The sequence below is a fragment of the Lasioglossum baleicum genome, chromosome 4 (genome assembly GCF_051020765.1).
Source record: "Lasioglossum baleicum chromosome 4, iyLasBale1, whole genome shotgun sequence".
Taxonomy (NCBI): domain Eukaryota; kingdom Metazoa; phylum Arthropoda; class Insecta; order Hymenoptera; family Halictidae; genus Lasioglossum; species Lasioglossum baleicum.
The window spans coordinates 8316049-8333019 of record NC_134932.1 but is presented as its reverse complement, the minus strand read 5'-3'; the positions used below and the strand labels follow the sequence as shown (position 1 = coordinate 8333019).

General features: G+C 32.2%; 5 protein-coding genes across 11 annotated transcripts; 2 read left to right on the top strand and 3 right to left on the bottom strand.

Annotated features, from left to right (window-relative positions):
* Positions 1 to 645: 645 nt before the first annotated feature.
* LOC143208387 (uncharacterized) lies at positions 646 to 1962 on the bottom strand. Its single transcript, XM_076422802.1, has 2 exons — positions 1721 to 1962; positions 646 to 1655 (listed from the first exon to the last, which is right to left on the bottom strand). Exons 1-2 carry the CDS (start codon positions 1739 to 1741, stop codon positions 657 to 659), a joined length of 1020 nt encoding a protein of 339 aa, XP_076278917.1. The 5' UTR covers positions 1742 to 1962; the 3' UTR covers positions 646 to 656.
* Positions 1963 to 2112: 150 nt separating this feature from the next.
* On the bottom strand, positions 2113 to 7020 carry LOC143208377 (myb-binding protein 1A-like). Its single transcript, XM_076422787.1, has 10 exons — positions 6603 to 7020; positions 6297 to 6494; positions 5814 to 6209; positions 5132 to 5718; positions 4935 to 5047; positions 4294 to 4817; positions 3579 to 4226; positions 3250 to 3498; positions 2735 to 3168; positions 2113 to 2646 (listed from the first exon to the last, which is right to left on the bottom strand). The coding sequence occupies exons 1-10, from the start codon at positions 6777 to 6779 to the stop codon at positions 2238 to 2240; spliced, it is 3735 nt and encodes a 1244-aa protein (XP_076278902.1). The 5' UTR covers positions 6780 to 7020; the 3' UTR covers positions 2113 to 2237.
* Positions 7021 to 7253: 233 nt separating this feature from the next.
* LOC143208388 (eukaryotic translation initiation factor 4H-like) lies at positions 7254 to 10784 on the top strand. Its single transcript, XM_076422803.1, has 5 exons — positions 7254 to 7372; positions 8033 to 8203; positions 8782 to 9017; positions 9232 to 9471; positions 9557 to 10784. Exons 1-5 carry the CDS (start codon positions 7341 to 7343, stop codon positions 9697 to 9699), a joined length of 822 nt encoding a protein of 273 aa, XP_076278918.1. The 5' UTR covers positions 7254 to 7340; the 3' UTR covers positions 9700 to 10784.
* A 395-nt stretch (positions 10785 to 11179) lies between these two features.
* On the top strand, positions 11180 to 14241 carry LOC143208385 (septin-1-like). Of its 2 annotated transcripts, XM_076422799.1 has the most exons (7): positions 11180 to 11398; positions 11494 to 11568; positions 11692 to 11884; positions 11978 to 12236; positions 12320 to 12685; positions 12769 to 12873; positions 12954 to 14241. In XM_076422799.1, the coding sequence occupies exons 2-7, from the start codon at positions 11545 to 11547 to the stop codon at positions 13087 to 13089; spliced, it is 1083 nt and encodes a 360-aa protein (XP_076278914.1). In that variant the 5' UTR covers positions 11180 to 11398; positions 11494 to 11544; the 3' UTR covers positions 13090 to 14241. The 2 variants fall into 2 exon arrangements, with proteins under 2 accessions (XP_076278914.1, XP_076278915.1); XM_076422800.1 differs by having other exon boundaries at positions 11180 to 11568; positions 12957 to 14241.
* LOC143208389 (mitochondrial import inner membrane translocase subunit Tim22-like) lies at positions 14084 to 16326 on the bottom strand. Of its 6 annotated transcripts, none has more exons than XM_076422810.1 (5): positions 15725 to 16326; positions 14819 to 15157; positions 14564 to 14748; positions 14411 to 14483; positions 14084 to 14344 (listed from the first exon to the last, which is right to left on the bottom strand). In XM_076422810.1, exons 2-5 carry the CDS (start codon positions 15051 to 15053, stop codon positions 14259 to 14261), a joined length of 579 nt encoding a protein of 192 aa, XP_076278925.1. In that variant the 5' UTR covers positions 15054 to 15157; positions 15725 to 16326; the 3' UTR covers positions 14084 to 14258. The 6 variants fall into 6 exon arrangements, with proteins under 6 accessions (XP_076278925.1, XP_076278919.1, XP_076278921.1 ...); XM_076422804.1 differs by having other exon boundaries at positions 15602 to 16325; XM_076422806.1 differs by lacking the exon at positions 15725 to 16326 and adding an exon at positions 15274 to 15576.
* Positions 16327 to 16971: the final 645 nt, after the last annotated feature.

Sequence of the window (16971 nt, the reverse complement as noted above, 5' to 3'; positions counted from 1 at the left end):
TTGAATTATAATCCGAATTTATCTGTTAACCTTTACTTAAGACATATTGTAAAATTGTTTCTTTTATATTCATCTTTTTGAACGTGATTTATTGTTCGAACATGTGGCGACACCTTTGGTGCTTGTATAGAATATTTAAAAAAATCGTAATAGCATATAATATAAATGCGTCAAAGCTTGCGCTGATTTTTCTTGTTTCTTCGATCGTGACTGACGATTTTCTCGTAGAATTCTAAATGCTGCTGATAATGATTCATTTAATCGCTTCCCTTCTACATCGTCAATGTCATCCACATCAATGTCTTGATCGTCATGCGCAGTTTGAACTGGTTTGAACAGAATCTTCACCCAGCTTCCAAATTACAATAATGACATTGAAGTGGCAAGGAATTGTCTAAGAACGATGATATGTATATGTACTTACATATCGTGTAGTCACGAAATGAGATAATATATCTACAAAGTATACATTTTGTAAATATCTATAACTACGTTTTTATAAAACCAAATAAAGTTTTATGTAAAAATTTAATATTAGTATTTACAAAATAATTTGGTAAACAGTAGATTTATAAAATTTTTCGTTATTATCATATTTTTTCTTTGCGCGTAACCGCAGGTAATTTGGTTGCCTGACTAATAAGAATTCTACTGTATCATCGACTTTTTGGATAAAGTGTATGAACGAAGACATCCGCTTCAGGCTCGTTGTATTTATTTTGATGATGCCGTAGCACCAGCTGCACATGCACGATCTTCAGTAAATCTGAACATGCACTGCCGTTACACCATTCTTTCATTTGTGTAACTTGACATCCTGCGATCATTAAATCGCGCGAATTTATCTCAACAGCTTCATTCTGATTGCCGCTATTTAATCTGTCCATCGCGTTTTGTGCGGCTCTATGCCTCAACGCATAATCCGCAATTATATCCTGATCGGCTCTACTCAGAAATCCAGACTTTTGACTTCCAGTTGAACTAGAATAATTTTCCACGCTGTCCGAAGGACCTGTGGCGGATGTATCAGATGCATGCCCTCTTGGGTGTCCTTTCTGTCTACATCCATGGCAATATACATTTTGTGATTGGTCTAAAATAATTTGGGCTGCACGAGGTGACGCACCATGGTAACGTGCACCCCCGACCATCAATGTCGTGCCATTCTGATCATTTGATGATAAGGTATCATCGATTTGATTTATTAACGCGTTTATATTATTTTTTAAATAATCTACTGTTCTATTTCTCAAATCTGTGGTGCCACTTCCGGTTTGCGCGGAAATGACATCGAATAAACAGCCATTTAAATGTAATTTATCATTAACTGGATCTTTATTACCAAGTAAAGTCCAGTGTCCAAATTTTCGGCACGTTGATTTGCAATTGTGAAATTCTACATCAACGGCTGTCGTATTTTCATTCATACGCGCCCCGTTTATGACTTTGTACAATTTTGTACAACGACCCGGTAGCCAAACTCGAATCGGCCTTCCTATCACGATGGATAGGGCCTCCATGTAAAGTATGTTGGCGGGGCCATAGTTTTTCAAATCGTTTATAAGGAGTTTGGCAAATTTAACTTTCCATAATCGTTCTTTCTGGGATTTGTACTTGTTACGAGGAGAAATGTATGTCCTGTTCAACACTTCATCCTGAAATTTTAACATAAAATTTTATTCCCCTGCTGGTAATTCTTGTACTTCATCATCGTGTTTACTTTTTTTCCATTGCTCGGCATTATTTTTTTCCAATTTACGTGGAAGATGATTTATTCGTTCATTGACGAATGTTTACATAGAGTTTCGTAAAGTAAATTTCATTTTCATAAAAACTCACGAGTATCAGGTATCACTAGAATTTTGAATTATAATCCGAATTTATCTGTTAACCTTTACTTAAGACATATTGTAAAATTGTTTCTTTTATATTCATCTTTTTGAACGTGATTTATTGTTCAAACATGTGGCGACACCTTTGGTGCTTGTATAGAATATTTAAAAAAATCGTAATAGCATATTGGAAAGGAAAAACGCTATCTTATAAAACAATTATATCTAAATTGTACAATAAATGAGTTAAACTACTATTCGTGAGTTAATTCGGGAATCGTGTGTTACAGATTTATTTATATATTTTCAAACTGTACAAACTTTTTGATACATATGTTTATAAATGCATATACAAAAATAACAATTATTTATGACCATGTTAGTTCTTTGTGTACATTACATGTATCAAGCAGTTTGCATACTTTTTCTTCTTTTGGGTTTATTACCATCTGGCGTTTGTTTAAACGACCTTTTTTGTGAAGAATTAGGACTAGTCGGCTCGCTTTGAGAGTTTCCATTTTGAAGTGGTTCAGATTCACTCTGTTCATCATGTGTAACAAAAGCACTGAAGTTAAATAACTCAAAACCTTCAGACAATGTCTTTTCACGCAGCAATCGTGCTTCTTTCTTTAATAATTGTTTCTCTTTCTGTTTACCCTTATTTTTTTTCTTTTTCTTCACATCGCTGTTCACTAATGTAGGAGTATCTGAATTACTACATGTATCACCATTTTCTTCTATATTTTTTACATCGCTCGTTGCATTATTCATTTCTCCATTTACTTTAAGACTGTGTATACCTTTCTTCGCGGATCTAAACGATATATTAATGAAAATTAACAATTCAGAATAATTGTGTACCAATATTTCAATATTTTTACATTTATTTGAGTATGACTTACACATTAAATGAAATTCCAATTTGAGCTGCTAGCCTATTGCATGCTGTTTTTGTATCTTTCGCAAGTGATGCATGAGCTCTGTAGGTTATAAGTGCTTTCTTTACATCTTCCCAATTCCATGCTTTAGGTGCATGTTGAATATAAATATGTCGCAACAGTAGTAAAAGATTATAAACATATCTTTGTTTAACTTCTTTTCCTATTTCGTTACCATTATTCAGAACGGGCTGCTTATTTTCAACTCTCTGAACATTAGATAATTCTTGAAGCGTATTTACGACATTTTTACATAATTTCTTTTCCATTTTTATTCTAGTGTCAGAGTGTTTTGTATCTAAGTGGACCAAACGTCGATTCTGATAAAAAACTGTTAAAAAGTCGAGAGCATGTTTTCGTCGAAAAGATCTTATAGTATCATCGAAAGCAAAATCCACCTGAAAAAAATAGATACAGATTAATTAGAGATGCATATTATTTATAATTCACTTTGTAAAAATAGAAATTTCGAAATTTACCAATAACGGTGCTAGCTGCCAATTACCCTCCCACTGTAAATGTAATATACTTTTAAATAACATCGGTGACAATACACAATCTCTTCTTTTGAAAAAAGCTGTTAAATTTTCGGCATAAATTTCCACTATGGATACCGTAGATACATCAGCTTGCTGTGCACATCTCACAAGGAATGTACAACATTCTGCTAATTTGTCGCTCATTTCTTGATAAACCGACGTTGTTCTTTCTCCTTTCTCTATTAAAACCTTATACAATAAAGGATATTTAATTATGAAATTGTTTCACACACATGCTATATATGGATTTTAAAATTATTTTACATTACCTTCAATATCACTGTTAGTAAATTCTCATCTACATTTTGTGTATCTCGAAATTTCTTTACAGCTGACAATTTTTTTAAACAAGACCGAATTCGATCTAGAAGAGGTTTTTGATGAGGATCTTTTATACAGTATTCCAGTAATGCGAAAAGCGGAAGTATCATATCAAGTACAATCGCCATTGATGGACCACACTCTAAATATGTTTCTAATAAATCAATAACTCGAATCCTAAAGTGCGTCAAAGCTTGCGCTGATTTTTCTTGTTTCTTCGATCGTGACTGACGATTTTCTCGTAGAATTCTAAATGCTGCTGATAATGATTCATTTAATCGCTTCCCTTGTACATCGTCAATGTCATCCACATCGATATCTTCATCGTCAGTTTGAACAGAAGCTTCACCTAATGCTTGACGTACCGCCATCCGTAATCGATCGTTGACTGTGTCATCTTCGTCTTCATTAATAGATTCTTCATTAGAATCAGAATCATTATTATCTGTCGAACACTGCATTTCTTCGTCAGACAATTCTTCGTCGACTTCGCTATCATCTTCACTATCGTCATTAAATTCTGAATCTGATGCGTCATCTTCATTTACTTCTCCTTCTGTTACAAGCGGTCCTTTACCATTTTTTATATCGAAAACCTAAAAATGAAATATATTAGAAATAGTAATATTATCCGATATTCAAAACGAAATAATATCCACGTACAGCTAAAATTTGATGTATAGCAGCTGGTGTTACATATGGGCAAATGTGTGGAAAAACACATCCGACTAGTGATCGTAATAAATGATCGTTTTTAGAGTAAAAAGACAGTAGTAAATCAACTACTACTTCCACCCATTCTGGTTCATCTTCTTCTCTTTTGCTTATTCCTATTTTACTTTTTTTAGGCTTTTTAACTAATCTTTCATAACAACTTTCAAGTTCATTGATAGCCATAATTGCCATACGCGGGTCTGAAAATAATTGCAATCCCATATGTAAATTCATTGTATGAAATACTGGTACAGCCTCTGTCTTTCTCGAATTATTCTCTAACTTTTCAATTAAATTTATCACTTTCTCCCAGGCTGTTTTTGCTTCATTCGATAATGGATTTCTTAGCTTTAAAGTTTCATTTTTCAGATGAGTATCTAAATAATGAACTAAGTCACTTAATATATTTCGTAGATCATTCAATTTTGGTAATTTATGATCCAATGCGTGGTAAAATGCTTCTTTAAGTTGTGCTAAAAATAAAAGATAACACGAAATAATAAACAAAAAATATGCATTAATTTATGGTTAAAAGTATTATGCTCATTAATTCATATGCATTGATTTATACACAAGAATATTACACTCACGTGCCAAATCTACTCCAACATTCTGCATTTCACATAGTCCTTGAATAAATAAAAATTTTAATTGCTCTAATCTCCATTCTTGTTCCGTAAGAGTTACTGAATATCCCATTAATCTATAGAAATGAAATTTGTTTTACATGTTTAATTGTTCTTTAGGTAAACTCTAATTCCAATTGTCTCCTTAAAATATCTAATACCTTGTTAATAAGTGAGCAGCATAGAGTCTTTCAGTATTTGTCCAAAATGTTTTTGTTTTTGTATTTGGAATTTCTTTGGGTATCGTATTCTCAATAATATCTCTGTATATTTTTGATACCTTTTTAATGCCGTCTAAACTCAAATTTCCTGTAATCATTTGCACTACCTTTGTACCAGTTTTTTTTTCTATCATTAAGTCGCCTGGATGCAATATTAACTTCTTTAATACAGCAATCTGTGTTTTTAGCTTAATATCATTGCTAGTTGTAGCCGATGCCAGTAAATGTAAAATTTCCTTAAATGCAACGAGTACGTCATCTTTGTCATGTTTTTTATTTCCATAAAACTTCCTTAACATATGCTGCATATAGTTTGTAGATAATAACGACGGAAGTACAGACTTATCTGCAGTATTTGACAATATTAATTTGAAGATTTCTACAGCTAAATGTTCATCAATTCTTGAAGGTTTTATGAACTTCTGATCAATATACATCCAAAATTCAGTAACAAGTTCACCTGATGTTAAATTTTGGCAAAATAATTTAAATACTGGATGACGACATAATATAACTTTAGGTAAATCCTGAAGATTAATGATGAAGATTAATTCTTAGATAGTTTCTTCTAAAAACTACCCATTATAAAAATGAGAATATGATATTTCTAATGTATACTTACCAGTAATATCTTTACTATATCATTCAAAGACTCTTTGGTAACATCTCCTGTACCAAAATGTTCCTTCCAAAAAGGTGTGTTTATAATTAGCGGATATTTGTCTTTTATTACTAGCAGAGCATAAATTGTATCTAAAGTTTGCTCTGACCATGGTTTACCAAATTCTATTTCAACAATTGGGTAAACTAATTTTTTCATTTCCTTCGCATCAACTTGATTCACAAATTCAATAAAAAACAAAATAGAAGGAAGCGATAGATAACTACGTTGCCTGCCTCCCTTAATAAGATCTTCTATAATTTGTTTTTGCAGTTCGATTGTACCTTTTAAGAGTATTTTAGATCGTATTAATGCTCCGTATACTAATATTCGTCCCATATAAATATCAGCATTTTCCTATAATAATATTGTGATACATATATAACATGATAATAAGCATACATGACATTAAACAAAATACGTAATAATTAGTGATATACTTACACCCTTGTTGTTACTGTTCACTGGATGCAATTCACTATCTACTATAGACACTATCTCTTCTATTGACATTTCAGGGTGCATTATTAAAAAAACTGTCAAAGTTGTATAAAACCCTAATCTTGAAGAGGTTTTTGATGCACCTAAACCTCGAATTAGTCTCCTTATTGCATATTTAAACTCTTTACTGTCACTTTCATTCTAAAACATCGTTTGTAGACAATTCGTTTGTAATAAAATACTATTATAAACATGTTTCGCGCTTTTAAAAAGCGATTGATTTGAGGTTATTTTTAAATAAACACTTACAGAACTTTGTCCAAGCAAATACTTCAATAGTTCAATACCACCATTTATTCTGGTGTGTTCAGTTTCATTTCTGAGTTTTGTAAAATGATCAAGAATTGTAGAATCCATTTTATTCTTTTCCTGTACTTTCAAGTCATTTGAAACAGCCTCTACCATGTGCACTCCCTCGTCTGCCATCTTACTTCGTTTAACCGAAAACTACGTTAATCTTAAGGCTATCTACATTAAAACGTATATACGTAATAATGTTAATAAAGGAGTACAGTGAATATTAGTAATATTTTAATTATAATTATATAAACGAGACAAATAAGGAATTCAATATAAAATAAAAAATTAATGTGTGTGTTTCATGTTTAAAAAACAATACACTGTCAATCGTTTTCTTAAAAACTTTCTTATTTTTGATCAACACTTTCGAAATATACCATCAACAAAAAATTTTAGTGCACAATACTAAACAGTATTAATACAAAAATCAGTATTTTCTAACAAAGCATCGCCACAACTTAGTCTTTTAAAATTTTATACTTTAAGTATTTAGTTATAAGCATTTTGTTCTATCAGATACAAATTTTCAATTCTTTCATAAATTATTATCTGTATTTATCAATTGATATGTGTAAGTAGATTTCTATAGTTTTATGATTTAAAATCCTTTAATGGTTAGGAAAGTGCCATCTTGAACATAGTAACTCGTTCGACCCGCGCGGTCCCGGTCAGTTTCGTGCATCCAATATGGCTGGTCGAGGTGGTTACGAAGATTCAAGGCAAGTATAGACTGCAATTTCTTTCGTGTACAATAATCGTTGAAGTTTTCCTGAGACAGTGTAACGGTAGCATGTAGTCAATGTACCAAACTGGTGAAAAAACACCTCCTTTCCTCGACAATCTTACGTTTTTAAGGTTAAATGAGTTTCGATTAGAGAGGAGCGCAGCACCTTGCAGATATGGTGCTTTCGACACGCGGCTTTATTTTGGCCGGCCAAACATTGATGTATCATACTCGCGACACTATTAACGAAACTGTTATTTGTTTATCTGTGTAACATATCTCACTTACCTGTTTGACAATATTATTTATTGTAACGCGGAAATATAATTATGGTTCTATTATTTATTAAAATTTATGCTTCGGAAATTAATGTTAATCTAATATTATAATTACAGGTTTTTTAACTCAATTTTATGATTACAAGTTCATACGTCTTAAGTACAAATACAAAAATTGTTTCATTTTTAGTGTATTGGATTACAAAAATGTGTATAATATTGAAAACGTTCGATGTCGTTACTTTTGTTTGTTTAATGATATAGAATAAACTATTTTATTAAAAAAATATATATATATAATGTAATATGCAAAATAATCTGAGTAATACCATTCTTTATGTATTTAAGTGAATGTAGTTTTTTTTGTTTTTATACAGAGATTATGGAGGTGGATATCGTAGGACTGGAAAACCATTACCAACTGAACCACCTTATACTGCATTTGTGGGAAATTTGCCAAATGGAGTTGTTCAAGGAGATGTGGATAAAATCTTTAATGACCTTCATGTTAAAGGAATCAGATTGGTTAAAGATAAAGAAACTGATAGGTTTGTATGATACTACCGGAGATACATTAGATATAAGAAGATTATAGTTGTGATGTCATTAACAGTGACGCACTCAGGATTTAATCTTGGGGGGCCGAGTTGAACGGATACAATTTTGTAACCTGGTGCAAGAATTGTCAATGTATAGTAGCACGTCGGGGCCCTGACAGGGCCGAATTAAGCCGATGCGGGGCCTGTAGCAAATGTTACCAGGAGGCCCTAGGTTTCGTACAATAACAAAATAAAACACAATTAATGACCTGGTGGTAGCCAGGACTGTTCCACAATTTTACAAGTTAAACATTTTCTGCTCCAAAAGCACAGTGCCCCAGCATTTGCTACTTCTGCTATTACGCTTAATTTGGCCCTGCCCTCCAGTGAAAAACGAATAGAATTTGGATCTTGAATCTTTGGTTTCAAGTTGTCCATAAAATAACGCATATGTACATAATGTTGAGTTTTACGTGTAACATATCCAAAAATCATCGAAACTGGAGGAAGTAGCTGTTCTACAGTTTGACCAATTTTCCAGTGTTCTATTTCCTTGGTGATTAATATTTATTTTTTATCTTCTACAGGTTTAAGGGCTTTTGTTATGTCGAATTTGAAGAGTTGAATGATTTAAAAGCTGCATTAGAAAAAGATGCTACAATAGAAGTCGATGGTAATCTGATTAAGGTAGATGTAGCAGAGGGTAAAAGAAACGACCGAGGAAGTGGTTTCGACAGAAGAGCTCGTAGCGGAGGCACCAGTGGAGGTGGAGGAGGTTTTAGAGGAAGAGAAAGTGGTCGTAGTGGATATGGTGATGACTATGGTAATCAATTCTTGTATTTCTATATTTCTTTATACTTTGTGTTTAATATCTAAATTAATTAACTTACCATGCTCTAGTGTGTTACTGTTTATAATATATTGAAATGTTGAGAATTTTCTGAATGATGTGAAATACCTAATCTGTTCTGTTAATCGTTATAATTTGTCAGTTAATGTTAAAATATTTTAAATTATTTTAATTATAATATATACAGGAGGTTACAGTGACAGAGGTCAACAAAGTGGTCGGCAAGGTAATTCATGGGATGTAAGGGGGGGTAGCCGAGGGGGTGGCAACAGTCAGTTTACCGAAGACACAAGTGGAGGTAGTCGAGAATGGACTCGTGGTGTACCACCACCTACCGCATATGGTACCAGGCCACCATCCATTCGTACAAGAGGAACTGAACGAAAACCATTTCCTGAAGAAATGTTTAATAAAGATCCACCTCCAGGTTTGCTAATCTCCTTCTACTACTTCTTCTTTTGTTTTAATCATTTGAGATGAGCCGATAATTATTAATATTTTTATTAATATAGATACAACTGGAAGAAAACGTTTGGTGTTAGCACCAAGAACAATTCAAGCACCTGTCAACGCAGTTGCTGAATCAAGTAAATCAAGTTCAATATATGGTGGTGCAAAACCCCGAGAGGAGAAACTTAAAACTTACGACAAGTAAAAATACTATGTTTAATAGTTTCTGATTCCCTAAACTAGAGGGGATGGAACTTCCCTAACAAAGATTTGGAAACCAATGCGAGATTTTTTAGTTTCCTCACAGACAATGGGAAGAATCTCTTCAAAGCTGAAATAATGAAATTATGATATAATTTTTATTATTCCCCTAAAGGGGAGCGTCTTCCCCAAAAATTCATAAGGACAAAAGGTGATTTAATGAGAGTCTTAGGTTCTACGCATTTGACATTTTTAATTCAAAATAAAATTTTCTTGTCTAATGCCCTCTCTATTTACATTAACTTCTTAGTTGAAATGAATTGTAATAGTAAATTGGGAATTTAAAGTAAATACTGTGTGCACAATGCATGCTTCAATAGTGTTGGTATTATATATATATATATATATATATATATATATATATATATATATATATATATATATATATATATATGTAAATCATAATTGTTGAGATGACACAGAAGTTTTAATATTCATGTCAATTTCGTGTTGAGTTTTGTATCAATTTGTAATAATACTGAGGGTATATGTACAAACTATTAAAAATATATACTGCCATTGCATGTGTATTTGATCCCGTGCAAAGCCGTATTTTCAAAAACTGTACTCTAAAAGAATCCCTATTTCAAAGAGTACAAAGCATTATCTGTATTATTTTTCCTTCCTTACAATTTTTATGTTTCACTTTAATACTGATCATTGTATGTGCTTGTTAAATTGATTTGAGAATAATTATTTAATAGATAAAGTCGTACACTTGATTGAAATGATTAAACACTTGTTTACTCACGCTTAAAATACATAATTTTTGAAGAATTGAAATGTTTGAGTGATTGAAAAAATGTGTACATCACCAAAAGATACGAAGATAATGTGTCGATTATTAAACAATAATATTGTGTAACGAATTAATTAACTATACTAGTAATAAATGTCGATCATTTGGAAAAATATCGATGGTTATAAGATAATGAATAAAGGGAAACTTGAAATAATGACAAATACTATGTAAAACAATGCTTGTATATGATATTATTTCCTGAATAAAGTAGCCGTTTGCCTGATAAACGTATAATGTATCGTCAGAAGATTAAGGGACAATAGTCGATAAAAAGTTATATGTAATTTTAATTATGAACATGTAATATTCATAAAACATTTTGTAAATTACTCGTAAATATACTAAAGTAATCTGTTCGGATAATTTTTCATAATAATTCGATGTTCAACTTTTATTTAATTTTTCATACATTTAAAAAATATACGCTAAAAATAAATTACATTTTATAGTTGTAATTACATGTTTGATCGTTTGTATTGACAAAGAATGTAATGTAGATAAAATGGTTATCTTATTTCTCGTAGAACTCCGGAGGTATTTCAGTTGCCACGCCTAAATTTCTTCCAATTGAGGGATATCTTCCTTCCCCCACTTTACATGAATGTACGATATACAGTAACAGTAACTGAACAGTAACGCACAGTAACGTTTCATGTACAGTCGGTGCAACATCTTTTATATTTCAATGAAGCTGCAATAAACAATTCGGTTTTATTATAGTCATGACTTCGGTCATCAATTAGTTCATTCCAAAAAGAGAAAAAGTAATGTGGATTCAAACAAAAGTTATAAAGTGAAACAAACTCTACGCCGTTTTATTTGACGCATGTATATATTTTCGGTATGGTTGTCATATCGCGTTTTGTCACAATACGACGCCTGTTTACTGCTGTTTACCTGAAATTTGGTTTTCGATTATTTTTTTAATATTTTCAGGCATCATTCAATCAGTAATTCCTTTTTTGTGGGTTACCCTTTTAGAAAAAAATGTCTACTGAAAGTGTAAAAACCGTACGTATTGTTTAATTAGGAATAAAAGTGATTTGCAATATTTTTTTAGTTGCATCACGTAAGAAAGTGTTCATATTATTCATTTCTGATGTTTTATTAATTTGTTATTTTCTCGTTGTACAGTTTGCTAGCCTCGAAACTCCTGGATATGTGGGATTTGCAAATTTACCCAATCAAGTACATAGGAAATCTGTAAAGAAAGGATTTGAATTTACGTTGATGGTTGTTGGAGAATCTGGTCTTGGAAAATCTACATTAGTCAATAGCCTATTTCTTACTGATTTATATCCAGAACGTGTAATTCCTGATGCTATAGGTAAGGTTAATTTTGTATGTATACTTTTATACGCACTTAATATTTTATGCAATACTATTGTTAGTTATTAATGTATTAATGTTATATGAATAGAAAAAACTAATCAAACTGTAAAGCTTGATGCCTCTACTGTGGAGATCGAAGAAAGAGGAGTTAAACTTAGGTTGACTGTTGTCGATACACCTGGTTATGGAGATGCAATTGATAATACAGATAGTTTTAGAGCTATTATACAATATATAGATGATCAGTTTGAAAGATTTTTACGCGATGAAAGTGGCTTAAATAGAAGAAATATAGTAGATAATAGAATACACTGTTGCTTTTATTTTATTTCTCCGTTCGGTCATGGGTAAGAAACGTTTGATTGTAAATATATTTTAGAGAGATGATAGAGAAGTTATTAAATTTGTTTATATTTACTGTTCCTGCTAGATTGAAACCATTGGATATAGAATTTATGAAACAACTTCACAATAAAGTCAATATTGTGCCAGTAATTGCTAAAGCAGATGTTCTTACGAAAAAGGAAGTTTTACGTTTAAAAAAGCGTGTCATGGAAGAGATCGAGGGCAGCGGTATAAAAATCTATCCTCTGCCAGATTGTGATAGTGACGAAGATGAAGATTATAAAGAACAAGTTAGACAACTGAAAGAGGCAGTCCCATTTGCAGTATGCGGGGCAAACACTTTATTAGAAGTGAAAGGGCGTAAAGTACGTGGACGCTTGTACCCATGGGGTGTTGTAGAAGTTGAGAATCCCGATCATTGTGATTTTATAAAATTGAGAACAATGTTGATGTAAGAGACAGAGTATTACTATTTAAACAAATTATATGAAAAACAGAAAGAAATTGTTACTTTTCATTTCTACATGTTTGCAGCACACATATGCAGGATTTACAGGAAGTAACACAAGAGGTACATTATGAAAATTATCGTAGCGAAAGGTTGGCAAAAGGAGCCCCTGTTCCACCTCGCAGACAAACGTAAGTTTAACAATGTATACCTGAATTTATTTGCTTATAATATTAGATGCATTTATTAATTCACTGAATTTTTTTGTTAGCAGCATTGTAGAATCTGAGAAGACTAATACAGTATCCGAAAAGGATCGTATTTTACAAGAAAAAGAAGCAGAATTACGACGTATGCAAGAACTTTTGGCAGTAATGCAGGCACAAATGCAACAACAGCATCCATAATTACATACATACAATATATGCACAAACGCATAAAGGTACACAAATTGATCACCATTAAAGGTGCCAAAAAGATATATTAACTAATTAATATGGTATCCAAGATAACGTTGTAATAGGAGTGCATAGTTTTTATGAATTCGTTTGTGACAAACGTATTATGTAAACATACGTTTTTTAATTCAGTATTTTCTTTAAATACTAAGTCGAATAATATTCATGTTCGAGTGTCTTACAAAAGTCAAAACAAAAATGTGCGATAAGTGCCTTGCATATTCCTTTTAAATAGAACAATTTACAGTTCCATTATTGAGAAATACAAATATTGAAATAATAACTCATATAAAAATAAATTTATGTAACACTGTTGTTATAAATATTTATTAGTTGAAGGATACACAGTACAATTCAAATTTGATAAATCATTATAGTAAGTATGTAATAGCTATACGATATATAAGGAATCCATCGAAACAAACACAATTTTTTAAGCATACGAAATATTCCATATCAAAACAAACTTAAAACTAATTAATACAAATTTTGTATAGGTACATATATGTATATGTCAATGTTCTCTAAGTATTGATATTTTATACAATTGACAAACAAACTGAGGAAAGCATACAGTTTGCAAGCCATATCTTCCAATGTTCCATGTATATTTTTTTAAGTAAAGCAAAAAGACTTTAAGACTGTTTTAGTATCAAGCTATCAGTAATAATTCAGTATAGCTAAGAACGGAAAAATTTATTTTTTACTGTGATAGGCAGTATCGTATAGAAAACATAAATCTGTTTATGTTTCTGCAATATGTAAAGTATTATTTTTATTTTGAAACAGCATGTATGTTACTTTTACTTAATATTGAATAAGACTTAGACATTTAATTCATTGTACGACTTATGTGACACAATTTAGATAATTTAAATCATAGCATTGTATTTAACGAATTGAAAATCAAGAAGAGTTTAAGGATGTAAGTAAAATAAGTATCAATGTATTACGTAAATTTATTTTTTTTCTTAACCATTGTACTTATTTCTATGCATTTTTGTACTAAGAACATCATCGCGCTTTTGTATGTATTATACAGATACACTCAAAGTGCATTTTATACTTTTTTTATACAAATATACCGATTACAATTCATGACATTTATGGTCTAAACTTTACTCTCTATGATTCATGTAATAGTCTATTGCAGTTGAAAATGCGGCAAAGCCTGCTGCTCCAACTAAACCTGCCTTTACACCAGCTGAAATATGAAATTGCATTATGAAACATATTATATTTCAGTTTGATGTACATAAACAATCAGTACCTCGTAATCCTAATATTCCACCTGTAAATCCACCAGCATATGCCGTATTCTTCCAATCATTCTTACCTCTATACTAGAAGTAAAATTTTTAAATGTACTCTTAGTATTATTACGAACTGATACAAAATTATATAGAATTTATAAAAGTATTACCGATTCTATTGAGCATTCAATTGCTGTAAATACACAACCAACCATGGCAAAATTCTTTGCATAACTTGAAGCTGTGCTTCCCATTTCTCTAATTGTTTCACGTACAGTTTGTTGTTTCTCGATACTAGCAAAATTTGGATTTACACTAGCTGTAAACCATCCTATTACACCTCCCAAGGCATACCCTAAAAATATAATTTTTTAAAAATCGTAATAAATTGAACAATAACAATTTAACATAATCGTGTAGCATACCTATAAAACAACTACATATACTTTTAAAAGTACAACTTTCTGCTACAGTTTCCATGCGTTTTTCTACATTACTTTTAATTTGTACAGGCGCCACTGTCCGTGGAATTATAATATTTTCTCTAAATCTTTGCTGATTACCAACAAGGTAAACTGCTATTTTATCCCAATTTGTGTCATTTATAAAAACTCTTCTTTCACTATCTTCTGGTGGTTTAGGTGGATCAATGTTGAACATTTTTAGATGAATATTTTCTACTTCTTATGGAATACAAAACCACATTGGTAGATATTTTAAAAGTTAATTACTGCAAGTTCCTACAAATCTGTTGATAGGAAATGCTGGAATTGTATAAGATATATATGCATATAGTATTAATTTATTTAAATATCTACAAATAAAAGAAAAACTGCATATGGTATACATATTGAAAACTAAACCAATGTTGTTAACATACTCTTACACTTTAACCTATCATCATAGGACTTTCAATGAATTCCAAATAAAAATGTATGTACATAGACTATGTATTTTACAAATTTCAATAATTAACTATATTCTTACATAAGAGCACAGAATTAACATTTCTTTGTTTCACAAAGGGAGAATTAAAATACAATTAATAAAAAGTACTACGCGACCGTGCTTACACTTGTTCTATCATGAATACGCATGTTACATATATTCTATATACAAACATAACCGTATACCGTATGAAAGTATATTTAGAAAACTTATTTATATTATAGCGTAAAGTAAAGGATATAAATTATCGTGCAAGATACCTATTTATTTGAATTGCACAGCAGTAAACAATTGAACATACACAAAAGCGTAGAACAAAAATTTCAGTATATATATTCCATGACATTTCTGAAAAATCTGATACACTTCATAATATTTGTCACCTAAGTAAGAAAGAGTATTTCTTGATATGAAATATTAAAATCGTATATTCTTCAATAGAGAGAGAGGTTGAATGTACATGTTTAGTCAGTGTTCCGATCAGTGCTTCGATTGCCTTCGATCATTCGATTGAGCCTGATAAACACTGATAAAGCCTGATTGAGCCCAACTTTTCTCGCGCATGCGCGGCGATTTCAGCCTCAGTAACGTGAGCTTCTCGATAAAATGGGATTCCTTGAGCACCCCGCAGAACTTTAAAAAATTTATATGATTTGATTCTAAAGAATGAGGGTGTATTTATGTATATTTTGTAATTTGTAGGACACGTCCTGGAGTCTTTTTGTGCGATAAGATTATTTCGGTACATTCCCGCCAATATAACTGCCTCAGGGCTCTGGCCGCTCTGCTACCCAATAGTAGATACGTTACTGTTTTTCCGCGCAGCGCCTCTAGCGGCCATCCATCGTACGAAAAATGTTGGGCACAATCGAAGCACTGGTTCCGATATCGTCGAGGATGTTTCGTGCGATGCAGTGCGATGGATGACCGCTGGAGGCGCTTCCTCAGCCTCAGTAAAGTAAGATTCTCGATAAAATGGGGCACTTTGAGCACCCCGCAGAATTTGAAAAGATTTGTATGATTTGATTCTGAAAAATGAATGTATAACATGTGTATTTATGTATATTTTGTAACTTGTAGGACACGTCCTGAAGTTTTTTTTGTCCCGATCAGATTGTTTCGGTACTTTTGTGCCAATATAACTGTCTCAAGGCGCAGGGCGCAGGGCTCCACTACCTCGTCGTCATAGATACGTTACTACTGTTTTGGCCACCAATATCGCACGAAAAATCCTCGACGCGCGATATCGGGGATATCGAAACACTGGATATATTTAGTAACAGAAAGGATGCTCCCCATGGTCCCTGATATGTACTAATTTCTACTTCGTGTACATATATATAGTATCACAGACGAGGTATAGGTGGGTATAGGACAGTATAGGTATAAGAGTACTGCTGCACCTTGCCTGTTGTAGGAAAAAAAGCCGGGAACGGCAGCCCTCGCGACGGCCGATGCGTGTTTCGTACACACGCGGTCGGCGCGACGTTTACCTATGGGTACATTCACCACTGTTCGACGTCAAATCCGTACAGCTGAGCATTGAAAAACGCCAAACACGTGACCGTTTTTATGCTCTTTTTAACGCGGTCTCGAATTCGGGGCCGTTACGTGTCAAACAAGGAGAAAT

Coding starts and splice junctions, on each gene's coding strand:
- LOC143208385 (XM_076422799.1), top strand. CDS start 11,545: ATGTCTACTGAAAGTGTAAAAACC. Junction 12,237..12,319: donor ATTTCTCCGTTCGGTCATGG/GTAAGAAACGTT, acceptor TGTTCCTGCTAG/ATTGAAACCATTGGATATAG. Junction 12,686..12,768: donor AAATTGAGAACAATGTTGAT/GTAAGAGACAGA, acceptor ACATGTTTGCAG/CACACATATGCAGGATTTAC.
- LOC143208387 (XM_076422802.1), bottom strand. CDS start 1,741: ATGCCGAGCAATGGAAAAAAA. Junction 1,656..1,720: donor TGCCGAGCAATGGAAAAAAA/GTAAACACGATG, acceptor TTAAAATTTCAG/GATGAAGTGTTGAACAGGAC.
- LOC143208389 (XM_076422810.1), bottom strand. CDS start 15,053: ATGTTCAACATTGATCCACCTAAACCACCAGAAGATAGTGAAAGAAGA. Junction 14,749..14,818: donor TATATGTAGTTGTTTTATAG/GTATGCTACACG, acceptor TTATATTTTTAG/GGTATGCCTTGGGAGGTGTA. Junction 14,345..14,410: donor TGGAATATTAGGATTACGAG/GTACTGATTGTT, acceptor TTCATATTTCAG/CTGGTGTAAAGGCAGGTTTA.
- LOC143208377 (XM_076422787.1), bottom strand. CDS start 6,779: ATGGCAGACGAGGGAGTGCACATGGTAGAGGCTGTTTCAAATGACTTG. Junction 6,210..6,296: donor TGAACAGTAACAACAAGGGT/GTAAGTATATCA, acceptor ATATTATTATAG/GAAAATGCTGATATTTATAT. Junction 3,499..3,578: donor TACTAACAGTGATATTGAAG/GTAATGTAAAAT, acceptor TTATTGTATAAG/GTTTTAATAGAGAAAGGAGA.
- LOC143208388 (XM_076422803.1), top strand. CDS start 7,341: ATGGCTGGTCGAGGTGGTTACGAAGATTCAAG. Junction 7,373..8,032: donor GGTGGTTACGAAGATTCAAG/GCAAGTATAGAC, acceptor GTTTTTATACAG/AGATTATGGAGGTGGATATC. Junction 8,204..8,781: donor AAAGATAAAGAAACTGATAG/GTTTGTATGATA, acceptor TATCTTCTACAG/GTTTAAGGGCTTTTGTTATG.